The sequence below is a fragment of the Narcine bancroftii genome, chromosome 13 (genome assembly GCF_036971445.1).
Source record: "Narcine bancroftii isolate sNarBan1 chromosome 13, sNarBan1.hap1, whole genome shotgun sequence".
Lineage (NCBI taxonomy): Eukaryota > Metazoa > Chordata > Chondrichthyes > Torpediniformes > Narcinidae > Narcine > Narcine bancroftii.
The window spans coordinates 83536423-83553110 of record NC_091481.1 but is presented as its reverse complement, the minus strand read 5'-3'; the positions used below and the strand labels follow the sequence as shown (position 1 = coordinate 83553110).

Genomic DNA, 16688 nt, shown 5'->3' with positions numbered 1-16688 from the left:
TTGTTGCTGGTTGCTTGAATTCTGGATTAAAGAAGGTTTACTGTACATGATTATTAGTGGTGTGTTTTGCATGTGTGTGTACACCGTGGTCCAGAGAAGCATAGTTTTGTCTATTGTACATGTACAGTCTGATGATAATAAACTGAAACTTGAAACGAACGGGGGAAACCATCATCTCTCCAAGCCTCACACCATCCTGATTGGAAGTCTATCCTTTGCTGTCACTGGGTCCCAATCCACAGAACACATTCTCCCAGGTATGCCTCCCTCAAGGACGGTAGCTGGTCGAGAAGGCAGCTGCCCAGCACCTTCTCAGGGGCATTCAGGGTTGGTCAATCAAATGGAAAGCCCACACCTCTTAAAAAATGTTTAAAAGAAGTAGGAAGTTTGGGAAGGGCTATGGTCCCTTCTGTCCTTTTTTTTTTCAATTTTTTATTTTTCACACCATAAATCACAATAACCATGAAACACACTTTTTCCTTTTCACACATATACAGTGCCATTTTCTCCCCCCCTCCCTCCTCCCATCCCACCCTCCCTACCTCCCCCCTCCCGTCCATTTAAAGTACAAAATCTAGGATACATTAAACCAGTCAAACAATGTTGTCATTCAATAAAAATACCCAAGAAATTCCACTGAGTCCATTCTTTTCATTTCCTTTTCCTTCCGTTAACTTAGGTAGTGATTGTCCCCGGTAGGTTTTCGCTATTGTATTTAATGTAAGGCTCCCATATTTGTTCAAATATTTCAATATTATTTCTTAAACTATATGTTATTTTTTCTAATGGAATACATTTATTCATTTCTATATACCATTGTTGTATTTTCAAATTATCTTCCGATTTCCAGGTTGACATAATACATTTTTTTGCTACGGCTAGAGCTATCTTAACAAATCTTTTTTGTGCATCCTCCAAATCAATTCCAAATTCTTTGTTTTTTATGTTACTTAGGAGGAAGATCTCTGGATTCTTTGGTATATTGTTTTCTGTTATTTTATTTAATATCTGATTTAGATCTTCCCAAAATTTTTCTACTTTCTCACAGGTCCAGATTGCATGAATTGTTGTTCCCATTTCTTTTTTACATCGAAAACATCTATCAGATACTGTTGGGTCTGTTTCTCCTTTGATGGAACACTGCAGCACAGAAACAGGCCCTTCAGCCCATCTAGTCCTTGTCCAATTGTTATTCTGCCTAGTCCCATGGACCAGCAACCAGCCCATACCCCTCCCATGCATGTACTTGTCCTAATTTAAAAAAAAATCAAAATTGAGCACCACTTTAGCTGGCAGCTCATTCCTCACTCCCATTACTCCCTGAGTGAAGAGTTTCCCCCTAAACACCTCACCTTTCATCCTTAACTTCCTCCAGTTCCTGCCCCACCCAACCTCAGAGGGAAAAAAATCCTGTTTGCATGTACTCTATCTGCACCCTTTATAACTTTGTACACCTCTATCAAATCTCCCCTCATTCACCACTGCTCCTGGTATTAAAGTCTGAACCCATTTAACCCTTTCTCTGTAATTCAAAAGGAATCAGGTCCTTTTAAATCTTCTCTCCACAATTTGATATCTTTCTTATGAAGCATTTCTGATGATCTAACTGCAATTCAACGGAATGTAGAACCAGGTGTGTTAGCTCTGGTTTTCCCAAGTTCCCATCACAAGAGATTAGACAACCAGAGTGGCACTGATCAAGGAGGAAGCCAATGAGCTCCACTAACATCTAAGAATCTCATGTGGACCCAGTATGAGATTGGTGAATGATGGAGTGTAGTTCCTCTATCAACAGTCTATTGCCCGTCCTCTGGTATCCTCTCTAACCAGATGCCGTTCAGTATCGTGGGTTTGACGGGAGTAGCTCTGCCAACTCAGGCAACTCCAGCCTCACGGTGCCCCCTCTTTCCCCTTCTTCACTAGCTGATTGGTTCCACTGTCAGTCACTCAGACGTTCTACCCCATCGCAGAATGCAAATTGAACAGCCACTGGGCCAGCCCATTGTCTCACTCCTTACATCTGCTCCACAGGGAGGCGTTCGAGCCCATGATCGACAGAGGGGAGCTGGTGGTGCGTTACCGAGTCAGAAAATCGTACAGCAGACGTACCACTGAAACCACCTGTGAGTAATCGCCACGCATGCAACACAGCAATACTTCAGCCAGAAAATAAGGGAGGCTCTCCGCACCAGTGGGAAGAGAAATCTCAGGTCCAAAACCCCTTGTCAGGAACTTAAACCGAAAGGCAGTTGTTTAGTCTTTTTGTTAAAGGATTGGGTTCTGAGATGGACCCATCGTGGGCTCTTGGAGATTTGAGAGGGTCTGTGGACTTGTCTGCTCTGTCCACTGGTTCCCATCATTTCCACCCACCCACCCATTGAGCGAGCTGGATTCTTTGGGCCGAGTTCCTCCAGCAGAGTTTGTTTGTGTTAGGGTTGGGTATTGAATTAGTAAAGACTGCTCTGTTAAATGTATTTGTCACAGGTGGGTAGATTTTTGCATGGTAGGAGAATTAAAGGTCATGGGTGAATGCGTGGGTGAGTGGAGCTGAGCCCATGGCCGATCTGGCGGAGCAGGCTCCAGATAACTGACTCCTGGTCGTATTTTTTTTGTTCAAAATATTCCTAAGGCCCAGAAGCTTCCAATTAAATTGTTAAACGGCAGTGGTTCTGTCTCAGGCAATACCAAATCTGGTTCTCTCTCCCAACCCTAAAATAAGCCCCCACCTTGTGGCAGAAAGGTCGAAGAGGACAACTCTTGGAAGTACAGCTGACCTATGCTTTGAGGATGTGGCTGAAACTTGTCAGTTGCCAGGTGGGTGATGGGAGGTGGATCTTCTTTAATTTACTGGAAAATAGCAGAAAGATCTTCAAGCTCTTCTTTTAAAAAAGTTTTTGCAAAGCCATGAAACGCCGGCAGAAGGTTTGGATGTTTTCTGTGGCTGGGGTGTTGAGCTTGCTGTTCCCCACATCTTTAGTGGGGGCCCAGCCAAAGAACAAGGTCTTTGGGAATAATCAAGAGTTGGCTTGGTTCTCAGCCTTGATACCCTCTCCAGCTCATTCCGGAGTTTGGGAATGCCAAGCAGAAACAAAAAGATAAAGCACGGATGTAGATGTAGGCGCTGGAAATGTTTCAGTGGTTTCAGCTGGAGATGCTATAGAGAGACGGGCAGATCCATTGTTGGCTCCAGTGTACAAGTATTTCCCAATATGCTTGCTGGTTCTTGGGTGGTCTTTGAAGCCTCGTGACATTTAACCAAAACGATTCTTTTGGAAGCATTTATTGAAGGAGTTTTAATTTTGTTTTCATGGATCTCTGAAGTACGGTATCCAGCCTCTTATGGAGATTGGTAGATGCCGGATAAGTGAACTTTCCAGTTGCTTGAGATTGCATGTTGCCCAATTGGCGAACTAACAGCGAGGTGTGCCAATTTTAAACTTCTGTATGTTTTTGCCTATTTACTGGATTTTTTTAATGACACGTTGCGCTTGAAGTAGACGTAAAATTAGACGGGAAATCACAAAAATAGGTTCTATCTAAAAAAAGGAACAACATAGTAAATTTTAAGGTGATTTTCATGATCCATAAAATACACCCAAAGATGTTCAGGAAACAAAATCTTCATGGTCCAATGTACAATAATTAAATGAATTGATGTTCATAGTGATTCAGGTCCCATACGGTTTTCCATGTCTTTATCACCAACGTCACAGCAGACAGATCTGCCGTTTGAGGGACAGTATGAGACCGTTAACCTTTAATGTTTGATCTTTGTCCCCTCCCCGCACCCCACCTCTGCTCTAGTGAACTCTCTGGGGATCAGCAATGACTTGAAAGAGAAGCTCCAAGATGTCATGATTGATCGGCACAAATTAGCCCTGGGCAAGACCCTGGGAGAAGGTCAGTGCTGGAAGGCTGGGGAGAGCAAAGGTGGGGGTGGGTGACAGGAGAGGTATGGGCGGTGGGGGACGGTTGTAATCTGTAGCATGATGGTGGCAGGGTTCCGGAGAACTGATCCCTGGCCTTGTGTTTCTGACCTCCATCAGGAAAGTTGGAGATCACAAGGTCACAAGATAGAGGAGCAGAAGGAGGACCATTGGCCCATTGAGTCTGCTCCGCCATTCTGATCATGAGCTGATCCATCCACCCACTCAGCCCCACTACTCGACCTTATCTCCATAACCCTGACTAATCAAATACCCGTCAATCTCTGCCTTAAATACACCCAATGACCTCATTTCCACAGCCACCTGTGGCAACATGATCGCAACCCTCTGACTAAAGAAATGTTTCTGTGTCTCTGTTTTAAATTGACGCCCTTTTATCCTGAAGTTGTGCCTTCTTGTCCTAGACTCCCCGTCCATGGGGAACATCCTTGCCGCAGCTGTTCTGTCCAGGCCCTTCAGCATTCGAAATATCTCTATGACATCACCCCCTCATCTTTCTGTACTCCAACGAGTCCAGCCCAAAGGTCGACAAACGTTCCTCACGTGGTAACCCTTTCATTCCCGGTATCATTCCAATAAATTTTCTCTAAACCCTCTGCAAAAGCCAGCATGTCTTTTCTCAAATAAGGTACCCAAAAGAGTACACAGTACTCCAAGTAAGGTCTCACCAGTGCCTTTTCAGTCTCAACATTACATCCCTGTTCTTTGCCATCCCTCTGGGATGAGTGCCAACATTGAATTCATCTTCTTCACCACTGAAGAGGGTGACCCTTAAGGCATCCTGCACAAGTCCCTTTGCACCTCCAAATTTTGTATTTTCTTCCCATCTAAACAATGGTCTGCCCGTCTATTTCTTCTGCCAAAGTGCATGACCGTACACATTCCAATATTATATTTCATCTGCTACCTCTTTGCCCGTTCTCCTAATCTATCCAAGACTCTCTTTAGGTGTCCTCAGCACCACCCCACCCTGCAGATTTGGCCACAACTTCATCTATTCCAATATTCAAATCATTTGTATGCAAAAAGAAGAGAGAAACACAGGCTAACAGGTAAGAGGTCATAGATAGAGACAGGTTGGAGGGTAGATGAGCAAAGGTTGAGAAGTGATGGGGAGGGAATCTCTCTCTGGATGGAGAGGGGGGGGCAGGGAGCTGGAAGAAAGGAGACGGAGGGATAGGGAAAGAGAGATTACTAGGGGAGAGGAAATTGGAGAGGTCAATGTTAATGGCATCTGGTTGGAAGGTGCCAGATGTTGGCTTTTGCTGCCCCTCCCCAAGGACGGTAAAGGTCAGATCATTAGATATGTTTAATGCAGTGGTCCTCAACCTTTTTCTTTCCACTCACATACCACTTTAAGTAATCCTTATTGCCATCAGTGTTCTGTGATTGGTCAGGGATTGCTTAAGGTGGGATGTGGGTGGAAAGGGAAGGTTGAGAATCACTACTCTAGACCCAATTGTTACTGAAATAGTTTGCTTGAGAAAAATTGTCGATGGCTCATTTCCTTTGGAGTCTTGAAACCGTGCACATAGATGTGCAATTAAAACAGTGGTTTTCAACCTTTTTCTTTCCACCCACATACCACCTTAAGTAATCCTTATTAATCACAGAGCATAAGGAATACTTAAAGTGGGATGTGAGTGGAAAGAAAAAGGTTGAGAATCACTTATTTAATGTGAAGATTGATAACTATTTGAAAGATCAAGGAATTGAGGATGGTGGGGAACTGGCACAGCATATATCAGCCATGATCATATTGAACGGTGGGCTAGGTTTGAGGGGCTGAGTTGCCTGATCTTGCTCCCATTCTCCTGTGTGTGGTGCTTTAACCCCTGATGTACTGGTGGCTCCATCTGGAAGTTACATCATCTGCAGTGGGGTTGGGCTAGAGTTGGAATGGGGGGCTCAACGTTGGAAATGGATTAGGATCAGCTGGTATAGGAGAGGGAAGAGCCCTTCTAGTACCTATATATCCCTGGAGAAGGGGCACTCATTGCTCACAGGCAGTTTGGAAGGTCTCTGGCAACGGTTTGGCTTCCCCACGAGTCTCTGTGGAGCACGCTGGAGATCTTAGAACATTACAGCACCGAAACAGGCCCTTTGGCCCTTCTAGTCTGTGTGGAACTATTTTTCTCCCTAGACCCACTGACCTGCACCCAGTCCTCCCATCCATGTACCTGCCCAAATTCTTCTTAAATGTTAAAAATTGACATCGCATTCACCACCTCAACTGCCTGCTCGCTCCACACTCCCACCGCTCTCTGTGTGAAGAAGTTCTGCCTCATGTTCCCCCTAAACATTTCGTCTTTCACCCTTGACCCCTATTTGTATCTCACCTACCCTCAGTGGTGAGATACCCATTTACACTGTGTAGACCCCTCATAATTTTAAATACCTCTATCAAATCTCCTCTTATTCTTCTATGCTCCAGGGAAATAACATCCTAACCTGTTTAACCTTTCCCTGTAACTCAGTACCTGAAGTCCAGGCAACATCCTAGTAAATCTTCTCTGCACTCTTTCTATCTTATTGATATCTTTCTTGTAGTTAGGTGACCAAAACTGCACTCAAGACTCCAAATTTAGCCTCACCAATGTCTTACACAACTTTACCACAACATCCCAATTCCTACACACATTACTTTGCTTTATGAAGGCCAAAATGCCACAAGTTCTCATTACAACCCTATCCACCTGTGCTGCCACTTTCAGGGAATTATGAATCTGTATTCCCAGATCCCTCCACTCTACCGCACTCCTCAGTGCCCGACCATTTACCATGTACCTTAATGTCCTTTCTTGGTTTGTCCTTCCAGAATGCAATTCCTCACACTTGTCTTTCCTGGATTCTGATCCCAATTTCCTGCTCATTTGTTTATTTTATCAGGGGAGTTTGGATCGGTGATGGAAGGTCAATTAAACCAGGATGACTATTACCTCAAGGTGGCTGTGAAGACGATGAAAAGTGAGTGGGGGCCTAAACGCGGGTGATCTGTTGGGGGAATCGCTCCTCTTTTTTTCCCCGGCTGGAAAGGTTCGAATCCGGCGCTGTCTGTAAGGAGTTTGTACGTTCTCCCCGTGACCTGCATGGGTTCCCTCCCACCCTCCCAAAACGTATGGGGCTTGCAGGCTAATTGGTGCATTTTGGGCGGCATGGGCTCATTGACCAGAAGGGCTTGTTACCGAGCCGCAAGTCTAAATTAAATTTTAAAAATACATTTGAAGACACTGACGAGGATGTTACTGGCCATGGCGGGCCAGAAACATGAGGAGATGCTTGACATACTGGGACTCTTCCTCGGGGTGTAGTCAGTTGAGGGGGTCATTAAAGAACCATAGAACACAACCACACAGCCCATCTAGTCAGTGCTGAGATATTATTCTGCCGCGTCCCACTGAACCCAATCCATAGACCTCCATACCCCTCCCATCCATCTACCCATTATAATTTTCCTAAAATGTCAAAATTGAGCCCAGATTCAGAGGTTTATCAAATCATGAGAGGGAGAGGCTTTTAACCAAGATACGGGATTTAAGGTGAGAGGGACAGATTTCTTCAACACAGGAGGGTTATGGGTGCATGGAACTGGCTGCTGGGGGGGAGGAGAGAACAGTTGTGGTGTTTAAATACTCATATGTCAGGTAGGAAAGGCGAAAGCAATGCATATAAATGGGCCTAATTCAAGGTAGGCAACTTGGCTAGCATTGAAGCATGGGGCTGAAGGGCCTGTTTTCATGCAGCTCGAGAGATGATTGCGCAGGGGTCTCTGCCCAGATGGACCCCAGGTGAGGGGGGGCAGGAGAGGGTCTTGAGGGTGAAGGACCCCAATTTGACCCCCGCCCTCAGGCCCAGGTCGAGTACGCCAGTGGGCGCTCAGGGTGCAGAGTAGTCCTTCATCCACTGTCCCATTCCCAAGACTGCGATCGTAGCCTCTGGTCTGCTCCACCTGCCTGTGGATGGAACAGGGCGGCACCGTGGGTAGAGCCGCCATCTCGGTGCCTCAGAGACACCGGTTCGATCTCGACCTTGGGCGCTGACTGTGCGGAGTTTGCACGTTCTCCAAATGTCCGCGTGGGTTTCCCTCTGGACGGTCCGATTTCCTCCCGCCTACCAAAGACACATGTGCCGGTGGGTTAATTGGCTCCGAGCGCATTGGTGTGGGATTGAATCGGTGGGGGGGGGGGGTTGGGGGGGAGAAGATGATGAGTATGAGATGTACGGGGTAAATGTGGGTGGGTGTGGTAAGCAAGGACTTGATGGGCTGAATGACCTGTGCCCATGCTGTCACCTCACCTTTTCCATGTTGTCAATCAGCTCATTTCCACATCTTGGAAACCCCCTTCCACCTTCCCTCGAGTGTTCCTTCCGATCACCTGTTGAACCCCCTGTGTTCCCCAAGTGGCGGCAGTTGACCAGTGGGGGGGTGGCGGCGGGAGGTATTGTTGACTGCTGGCAGGGTGACCGCGGAGAACGATGAGGACTTCCCCATCATCTCCACTTTTCCAATCTCTCCTTGTTCTGCCCCTCCCCTTAGGCTGATCTTCCTGAGCTCACCGCTGCTGAGGTCTCTTGGGTTGACCCTCCCCCCAAGCTGAACCCTCTCGGGACTGACCTCTTCTTCCCTCCTTGCAGTTGCGATCTGTACCCGTTCCGAGATGGAGGACTTCCTGCGAGAGGCCGTCTGCATGAAAGAGTTTGACCATCCCAATGTCATGAGCCTGCTGGGTGAGACAAGCTGATGCGGGGCTCCTGATAGCTGAACCCCCAGCCTCTGAGGTGTTCCCCACATGCCTGGCCTAGCTTTCGGACCAGGGTTTCAGCTCAAGCTGCCAGATCCATAGAGCTCCTCACAGGTCACGGAACGGGAGGCACTGTCGCTGCCCTGGCAGTGTGTACCCACAGTGGGGACCAACAGTGCCTACCAGTCTGGTACAACAGCAATGCGTATCAGCCCTGGACACTGGCTGCATGTACCAGCCCTCTACACTGGCAGTACATATCAGTGTTGCACACTGGCAGAAATGCATACCAGCACTGTACAACGGCACTGCGTACCAGTCCTGCACAATGGCAGTGCATACCAGCGCTGTGCAATAGCCAAAATGCTTACCAGCTCTGTACACCGGCAGTGCATACCTACGCTGTACAGCACCAGGAAGACCAACACCATTACTAGGTGTTGGTGGAGTGTCACAGCCCCTTGCCCTTCCTCACTAGTGAGACGGGACCCTCCCCCCCCTCCAGTGTCGAGTCTAGACACAGCATCTGGCTGGAACCTGAGGTCCATGGTCCCGCAGGCCAGTTCCTAAAGTCACTCTGGCTTAAGAAACGTTTCTGCATTTTAAATCAACGCTCTTTTATCCTGAAATTGTGGCCTCTTGTCCTAGACTCCCCCACCATGGGAAACATCCTTGCCACATCTACTCCGTGCAGGCCTTACAGCATTGGAAATGCCTCCCTCATCCTTCGAGTACAGTCCAAGACCCAACAATCCTCATTTGCCAATCCTTTCTTTAGAACCATCGAACGTTAAGCACAGAAACAGGCCCCTCTATTCTGCCCAGTTCCGCTGACCTGCACCCAGTCCATAGCCTTCATAGGGCCGCACGGTTGACATAGCTGTCAGCGCAACACCTTTACAGTGCCAGTGATCGGGACCGGGTTGGGGGGGGGGGTGTTCGAATCCCGTGCTGCCTGTAAGGAGTGTGCATGTTCTCTCTGTGTCTACTTTGGTTTTCTCTGGGCATCCCCCCCCACCATTCAAAAACGTTTGGTTAATTACGGGTAAATGGGGTGGCACAGACTTGTGGGCTGAAATGGCCTGTCACTGTGCTGTATGTTTAAATAAATAAATACCCCTCTCATTCATGTACCTTCTTAAATGAGCCTGCATTCACCACTTCAGCTAGAAGCTTGTTCCACATTCCCACCGCTCTCTGATCCCGCTAAACATTTCCTCTTTTGCCTTTAACCCATGTCCCCTTGTTTGTAACTCCCCTGACCTCAAAGCCCAGCCATTTTGCCGTGTGAGCAGGTGGCGACAGTGCGGGCTTTTGGGCCAAAAGGCCTGCTTCCTGTTGACTCTTTGCCTTTGACTCCGCATGCAGGGGTGTGTCTACAGAGCCACGAGAATGAAGGTTACCCTTCTCCAGTGGTCGTCCTGCCCTTCATGAAGCATGGAGACCTCCACAGCTTCCTTCTTTACTCTCGGCTCGGGGAGAACCCTGTGGTAAGTGCCCACCTCCCAATGTGTCACGTGATGGGGGGGGGGTCCAACTCCCCCTGCTAACCGTGCCACCCCTGTTGAGTGCAATCAGAGCAAGTGCTGACATTTTCCCCCTGGACTCTCCACCTCCCTCACCTCTCGTCCCCTCTCCCAGTTTCTATCCCCCTTAATATATTCTCGAATAGAAGTTGAACCTCCTATCTTTGGCCCAAAAATCATGTAATTTAGTCTCTCACCTTGGCCCCGGCCGCCTGCCCATCAGAGCTCCTAACCCTTTGAATGCAGACTTACCACCCAAATGCCTATCGGAGCTCCCTACACCTTGAAAGTGGACTCTCGCCTCAGCCGTCCGCCCTTTGAGTCTCGATGCCTCAAGCGACGCAGATACTTAACATGGTCAAAAGTAGTGTCCATGTAATGGCTGATCCTATAAATTTAATGCTAGAAAATGGTCTTCAAAACTCGACTTTTACACAAGTATACGGTAATTGATATCACCCTTTCCCACTTCAATCTTGACAAAAGGTCCCAACTCAGGGCGTTGCCCGACTATTTCTCACCACGGAGACCACCTGACCATTGCAGCATTGCCCAACGTCCCAGCATCTTCAATTTCTTGTTCAACGTTTTTTTCCCTGCAACTTCCAAGTACTTTGCCCAGTTCCCAACTTATCTTCCATCTGGGCACCCTCCAACTGGTTGGCATTAACATCGACTTCTCCAGTGTCTGTTAAAACACCCCACTCCGTTTTTTGCCCACACCTTCCCACAGATCTCACTCTCTCTCTCTCTCTCTCTCTCTCTCTCTCTCTCTCTCTCTCTCTCTCTCTCTCTCTATCTCCTTTCACAGGGGCAAAATCAATTCTCACCTTTCCTCTTATCATATCCAATTAACGCCTTTTGTTGGTCTGGACCTCCCCCGGCCAGTCGTTAGAGCTTCTTCTAACACCTTCCTGTTCTTTGCTTGCACCTTGAAGAAGGGTTCAGGCCCGAAATGTCGGTAATATATCTTTACCTCATAAGGACGCTGCGAGACTGGCTGAGTTCCTCATCCATCAGAAACATTAACTTGGTTTCTCACTCTCTCTCTTTCTCTCTCTCTCTCTCTCTTTCTCTCTCTCGCTCTCTGTCTCTGCCTCTATGTCTTTGTCTCTCTCTCTCTGTCACTCTTTATATCTCTCTGTCGCTCTCTCTGTCACTCTCCCTCTATCTGTCTCTCTCCATCTCTCTCTGACTCTGTCTCTCGCTCTTTCTCTCCCTCTCTCTCCGTGGATGCTGCCTGACCTGTTGAGTGTTTCCGGCACATTCTGCTTTTATTTCTGGTTTCCCGCATCTGTGTTTGATTTTATTTTTGGAGGGCCTGGGGGTGACCTGTTGTCTGGGGCCTTCCGCTGCCAGTGCAATCAAATGCAGCAGAGGGCAGGCGTGATCAAGCTTCCAAAGGGAGAATGTTGCTCCGTTTTTCTTAGATTATTGTTTTTCTTTTACAAAAGTCCTTTATTCAGTGATTACAAGAAATCACACTAATACAGTTCTTCAGTTACACACTATTTACATGCTCAAATTATAACACAGTCATCACCATCCAGAATGCTTTAGAGCCTCTGTATCGTCCAGGATATCACCTCCCCTCCCCCCATTCGAACCTGAGGAAACCCTGTGCTCCATCTCCAGGGATAAGCGGGCAACGTCACAACCTCGGAAGATGGGCAGGGCAGTCAGCTGCCTGGACCCAGCGAGTGGCCAACTTGGCCAGGCCGAGGAGATCACCTCTGAGCCTCAAGCCCCATCCTCTCTGCGCAACTGAAGATCAGGAGCACGGGTTGGGGAGAGGGGGTGGGGGAGTCACAATGAAGCCAGAACCTGAGGAGTAGCCCTATCAGATACTCAAATAGAGGGTGCAGGCTCTCGAACTCCACACACCATTTCCTCCCAGCCGCAGAGGTGACTTAAAAATCTGTTGTACAGTACAGCTCGGTGCAATACTTTCCACCCGTGGTCTGTAAGAGGGGAGGACTTCCTCGTGAAGAGACCCCCCCCCACTGGGTACCTACTTCAGTTGCAGATGGAAAAACATAACCGTATCAGGATGGAACATTTGGCCGTGACATGGGGGAGATGATATCAGGAAACCTTTCCCCTCTTTTTCATTCAGACGCCCACCTGCCGTTTCTCATACCTTGGCACGGGGCTCAGGTCCAAAATGTTGGTTACCCTATGGATGTTGCGTGACCGGCTGAGTTTCTCTTGTGTGTGGCCTCACTAATGCCTTTGGGAGAGCACCTCCGCTCTGTCTGCCACCGAGTCCACCTACTTCAATTCCCTGCCTCATTCTCTTGCAATCTCAAGCACGGCCACCTGCAAATTGGAGGATCAACACCGCATCTTCCGCCTGGTCCACCCTCCAACCGGATGGCGCTAACATCGTCTTGTCCGGTTTCTATTAACACACCCTCCCCATTTTTCCACTTCCCCTATCTCTCGGTCTCCTTTTCCATAACTCGGTCTCTGTCCGTCTCTCTTTCCTTCTTTCCTCCAGCTCTGAACTCACAGAGCCACCTCTTCCCCGATCCTCCTCTCCGTCTCCAATGAACACATTGTAAGGCACTACCAGTAACCGCAGAGACAAGGCTGAGGAAACGATAGGCTTTAATGTACAGAAGAACCTTGCTGGTCCGGATCCAGGGAGAGGAATGGCAGGAAGGGAGAGGTGGCTCGACCTTTATGGCGCAAGACCACAGGGGAGGAGTCATAGGGTTTGAGTCATCAGTGGGCGGGCCAGCTCCATATATACAGTAATCAACCATAACTATACACTAGGGGTGGCCAAACTGCGGCTCGCGAGCCGCATGCAGCTCCTTGACATGCAATGTACAGCTTGCAGAAATATATTGGCTGAGACCAGAATCGTACGAGCTGGTGCTAGTGGGCTCGGCTTGCGATCACGTGATTGTTGCGGCACTCAAACATCTGAAGTTCATCGTATGTGGCTCACACGATAAGCAGGTTTGGCCATCCCTGCTATGTACAATGGAGGAAACATATCACACACATATTTTGTCTGTGGGTCTGTGCTCCTCTCCCTGTCCATCCACCCCCCCCCCACCCCTTCTCCCCCAGCCTCTTAATTCAGGCGTCTGCCTGCTTTTTACTCGCTCATTGAAGAAGGGCTCGGTGATGTACCTTTACCTCCTGTGGGCGCTGAGTTCCTCCAGCATTTCTCAGTTTTCATGAATTAGTTCAGCGTTAATACGACACCACGACAAGTTAATATTTCGGGTCATTGTATTCCAATAAAGGTCATCACCCAGAAAGTCTACTCCTGGTCTCTGTAGATATCCCCTGACCCAGTTGGTTGGCCACTCATTACTCAGGCGTGATAAGAGACCACAGATGCTCGAACCAGGATGTTGTTCGGGTTCGTGTGGGTCCCACAGGTTAAGAAGCAGACTAAAGTTGAGGTACAAAGCACGTGAACCTCTACACATAATACCATCGGGGTAAATGTACACTTCGAATAATGACAGATGACTGGTCGAAATTACATGAAGATACACATTCAACAGTCAGGATCAAGTTGCCTCCACCCCTTGACCAGTACGGACACGGCTCTTGGTACCTGGCCTTGAGACTCACCCCAACCCCGTGTGAAAGGTGCTACTTACGTGCCACGAGGAGTCCAAAGAGGTGGAACAAAGAGGCACATGGTCCTTTATAGTTCTGTAGGCAGTACCGGGGGCCCCGTAGGCTGCTGTGGCCAATGGCTTGAAGCCAAGTGCAGGGGCTCAGCAGTGGTCAGCCGAGATGATTCACCTGGGCCAATTGGGTGAAGGTCTGGGCGGGCTGCCTGGACTGCAGCACCTGGTGATTTAGGTGGGCCAATCGCAAGGGCCATCTTGATGGCTTGGGGTGAGTCTTTGACCTTGACTGGTAAGCAGTGCGTCCTCCAAACAGGAGAGCAGCAGTGCCACCTGGTGCAAATAAAAAACCAAACTGCTGGAGATAAAGGGGTGAGGTATCCTGAGAGATAACCTATGTTCTTCAGCCAGAGGGTGGTAAATGTGTGGAATTTGTGGCCACAGACGTTTGTGATCATCGGGTGTATTTAAGGCAGAGATTCACAGGTTCTTGATTAGCCCAGGCATCAAAGGTTATGGGGTCAAGTGGGGAAATGGATGGATGGCAGGGTGGACTGGATGGGCTGAGTGGACTTGTCGGATGCTGGTCCAGCCAGTACCTGAAGCAGGTACCCTCTGCTGGTCATTCTGCTCTCCTGCCGGGAACAAGCAAAGGGCACCCTTTCTCTTTCTCCGCCTCTCTCTCTCCTTCCTGCACAATGGCTTCATTAGGGTGGGTGTCACCCAGTGTGGTAACTCATGGTGCCACCCCTCCAACCGCCCCCCCCATCCATGGACCTCCTCCCGTACCAGACCATACAGAATCCTTAGTAATGTTTTTTGTACTAATGTTTCTCAAAAATCTTAATTCCCGTAGATCACTGAATTTAATGGCAATGGTAGTGAGATAAACACAGATCATAATTAAAATTACACCTTTAAATTACCATATCATACATACAGTGACTATACAAACACCGGCAGCAATGAAAACAACAGCGCTTGCTGATGGCCCGTGCAGATGGAACCATGTGATTCGAAACATTGTCATCATTGGGTCATAATTACAGCTCTGACCGGAGCTCAAAAAGTCAATGAGCATTATTGATACATGTCAGCTATTCCTCTCTCTCTTAAACCTTCCTCCCTGTATTTTCTACAGTGTTTGCAGGGATCTTGAATGCACAAGTAAGCTGAAGCTTTCCCCCCACTGCGACAGTGGCTATTTGTAAAAAGAGAGAAGCAATCACTTCTGCTTCTCTCTCTAGCCGCTTTCAGGTGGGCAGAAGACCCGACTGTAAAGCCGCCTATTCTATCCCAATGCAGCTGTCGGGTGTCCACCTGAAAGTGGAGAACCCAGCCCCGAGGAGCACTTACCTAACCCTCCTCGGGTAGGTATATTCTCCAGCTCGGAGCATCTCCCGTTGCACCTGAACACAGCACTGTGAATACAGCCCAAGACACAATCCTTACAAGATATTTAATATAAGATTTAATATCCTATTAAATATTGTTTCTCTTGCCATCAGGTAGATAATTTAACAACAGCGCCTTACGTTCAGTTAGTGACTTTAATGTTGCCAAGCGTTCATTCGGTTTAAAAAAAAACTACTTTGGGGCGTTAGATGACATAACCAAAAACTCGGTAAAAAATAGAACATTGCTTCCAAACCTCAGGACCTTGACAGTTGAAGCCAGGGCTGCCAAAGTTGGCACAATTAAATGTTGATATAAATAAGATCAAAAGTAAAGGTCTGAAGAGATCTCAAAAGAGATACAGGGCTTGGAGAAGGGGAAGGGAACGCAGCAATGGGACTAGGGCCACAGTCCGTAGGAGCCGGCGTTCACTCAGACGCAGCTCTCTTTCAGCTGGCGCATTCGGGTGACAGAAAGGCGTCTTCTCTGCGGCCACCTGAACGTCCCAGCTGCGCTCCCCCTGCTGTGTCTGCCGGCACATTATCTGCGTCCGAGCACCTGAAAGCGGCTTTTCTCTCTCTCCTCTTTTGACCTCCCCTCATCCTTTATCTCTCGCCCTTTTCTCTTCCTTCCCTCTCTTTCATCACCTCTCCCTTTTCTTCTAACCCCTTTCTCCTGCCTTTGTCTTTCTCCCTCTATCACTCTCTCTCTCTCTCTCTCTCTCTCTCTCTCTCTCTCTCTCTCTCTCTCACACAGCCTCTGACTGCCTCTCTCACTCTGTTACCCTTTTTTTCCAGTCTGTTTCTCTTTGACCTTCTCATCTTTCTCAATCCCCCCCCTCCCATCCCTGGATCTTCGTCTCCCTCCCCCCACCTCCCCGAGGATCCCCGTCAGATGTTAATGACTCTAGTCCTGTTGCAGAATCTCCCGATGCCGACCCTGGTGAAGTTCATGGTGGACGTGGCCCGGGGAATGGAGTACCTCAGCAACAAGAACTTCATCCACAGAGACCTGGCTGCTCGCAACTGCATGTGAGTCCGGGGAGATGCGGCCTGCGCTGCCTGGCGCCCCAAAGGCGCCCCCCAACCTCAGCAGGTGGTCCCACTGCTGCACCATGCCAGCCTGGTGGTGCCTCAGTGATATTCTCTGGGTTGGGAACAAGGCTGATTCCATCTAGAGTGTTGAAGAGGACGGAAACCACTTGGCAGGACCCCAGCTGGAAGCAGGTCCCCACGACAGCAGCCCGCTGTGACTCACGCTTTCTCCACCCTCCCACCCCCCCCCACCCCTCCCCACCTCATGTTGTTTCCTGTGACGTTAACACTCCTGCGGGGAACCCATTCAGGAGTTTGCAGTGTGTGTGTTTAATCATCACACTCTGAATTCCTGGTCTGGAGTCATACCCTTCTGCCTATTGAGTTCTATGCTAGCCAATCACACATTCCCATCCATTCCTTCCCACGCGGGTCTTGGGGAGAG

The 16688-nt window shown here is 48.5% G+C and overlaps 1 protein-coding gene across 1 annotated transcript in view; it reads left to right on the top strand.

Annotated features, from left to right (window-relative positions):
- The window catches only part of LOC138748538 (tyrosine-protein kinase receptor UFO-like), a 150097-nt gene that overhangs the window by 121658 nt on the left and 11751 nt on the right, over nt 1–16688 (top strand). Inside the window, exons 15-20 of the mRNA XM_069908917.1 lie at nt 2032–2123; nt 3805–3900; nt 6837–6914; nt 8583–8675; nt 10058–10179; nt 16131–16240. Of these exons, the coding sequence (XP_069765018.1) occupies nt 2032–2123; nt 3805–3900; nt 6837–6914; nt 8583–8675; nt 10058–10179; nt 16131–16240 (591 nt within the window). The remainder of the gene's footprint in view (nt 1–2031; nt 2124–3804; nt 3901–6836; nt 6915–8582; nt 8676–10057; nt 10180–16130; nt 16241–16688) is intronic.